The 1,654-nt window shown below is 43.3% G+C and overlaps 1 protein-coding gene across 1 annotated transcript; it reads left to right on the top strand.

Moving 5' to 3' along the window:
• The first annotated feature begins 445 nt into the window (after window positions 1-445).
• Window positions 446-1,387, top strand: LOC102569804 (olfactory receptor 12D1-like). The gene has a single exon (XM_006270899.1). It carries the CDS (start codon window positions 446-448, stop codon window positions 1,385-1,387), a length of 942 nt encoding a protein of 313 aa, XP_006270961.1.
• The last annotated feature ends 267 nt before the right edge of the window (window positions 1,388-1,654 follow it).

The raw sequence follows: 1,654 nt of genomic DNA on the forward strand, positions 1-1,654 counted from the left end.
AACATAGTGTCCAAGAAATGTGGGATCTCAGGAGGCAGTCTTCAGGGAGCTTCCTAGATACTCTGTGTTTCCAGGAAGATTCATTGTATGTCACATAATCAGACATGGCTCTGAAAAAAAGTTTTATTCTATATTCCACCTCACAAATACAAGCTATGCATTTTATTTGGGGGCATATTATATGCAAGAAAATATGATTCTATAGATTGACGGATGGAAATGCATGGTAAGAGCTGGATAATAAATAGCTGGATAGAGGTGAACACACAGCAGTCAATGGAAGGGTAGAAGAGTATGTAGGGTGGATGCTAATATGATAGGTAGGAAAGATAATGCAATGAGATTATATCCATTTAGGGTGAATTACTGAACTTCCAAATGGTTTGGATCTCCAGTTTTCATTTGGAAAAAATTACTCTCCTTTTTTTTTCTTCCTTTCACAGTGATGCAAAACCAGACAGTGGTGAATGAGTTTATCCTCTTGGGCCTAACTGATCTCCAGGGACTGCAGTGTTTTCTTTTTGCTCTCTTCCTACTACTCTACATAGCCAGTCTTCTGGGGAATGGTGTCATTGTGACAGTGGCAAGAACTGAACCCCGACTTCACACCCCCATGTACTTCTTCCTAGGCAACCTCTCCTGCTTGGATATCTTCTATTCTTCAGTCACTGTGCCCAAGATGCTGACTGGCTTCATTTCAGGGGACTGGGGCATTTCTTTCACTGGTTGCCTGGCTCAGCTCCATTTTTTCCACTTCCTGGGCAGCAGTGAGGCTGTGCTGTTGGCTGTCATGGCTTATGACCGTTATGTGGCTATCTGCAACCCTCTACGCTACATGCTTGTCATGAGCCAAAAAACCTGCCTTCTGCTGGCAGTAGTTACTTGGACCACTGGCTTCCTGCATGCCCTGATACACTCAGTTATGACCTCTCAACTGGACTTCTGTGGTCCCAATCACATCCACCATTTTTTCTGTGACATCAAGCCCCTGCTGAGCTTGGCTTGTGGTAGCACCCACCTCAACCTGAGCCTTCTGAACATTATCACTGGAGGCATTGTGGTGGGTCCCTTTTGCCTCACATTCCTCTCTTACCTCTACATCATCTCCTTCCTCCTCGTGAAGGTACATTCTCAGGAAAGCAGGAGAAAAGCCTTCTCCACCTGTGCTTCTCACCTCACAGTGGTGTCTCTTTTCTATGGGGCAGCCATTTTGACCTATGTACCTCCTTCTTCAGGAAATTCTCCTAAATGGGACATGGCTATCATCCTTATCTACAGTGTGATCACTCCTGTTCTGAACCCTGTAATCTACACCCTAAGAAACCAAGAGGTTAAATCTGCCCTAAGAAAAACCCTTCAAAGGAAAATCTTTCTTGAAAGGTTATGAATAAATTATGCTTTTAATCTCTTTCTGTGTTATTGACAAGAGGGGTAGGCAAATACAGTATAAAGAATGATTATGCACAGGGTAATGGTAAATACAGTGAAGGGGACCACTGGTTAGTTAGCAACTGAGAGTTTAACCTAAAGACCAGTGTGCACCAGACACAGGAAAATGTAATGCTCCCAGTTTTTGTGCAATGGTATTCAGGGCACAAAATAATGGTCTGTCAAGCTTCTGAATTACTCTGTTCCTGCTTCAAACTCAGTAACA

The sequence above is a fragment of the Alligator mississippiensis genome, chromosome 7 (assembly GCF_030867095.1).
Source record: "Alligator mississippiensis isolate rAllMis1 chromosome 7, rAllMis1, whole genome shotgun sequence".
In the NCBI taxonomy this organism is placed as follows: domain Eukaryota; kingdom Metazoa; phylum Chordata; order Crocodylia; family Alligatoridae; genus Alligator; species Alligator mississippiensis.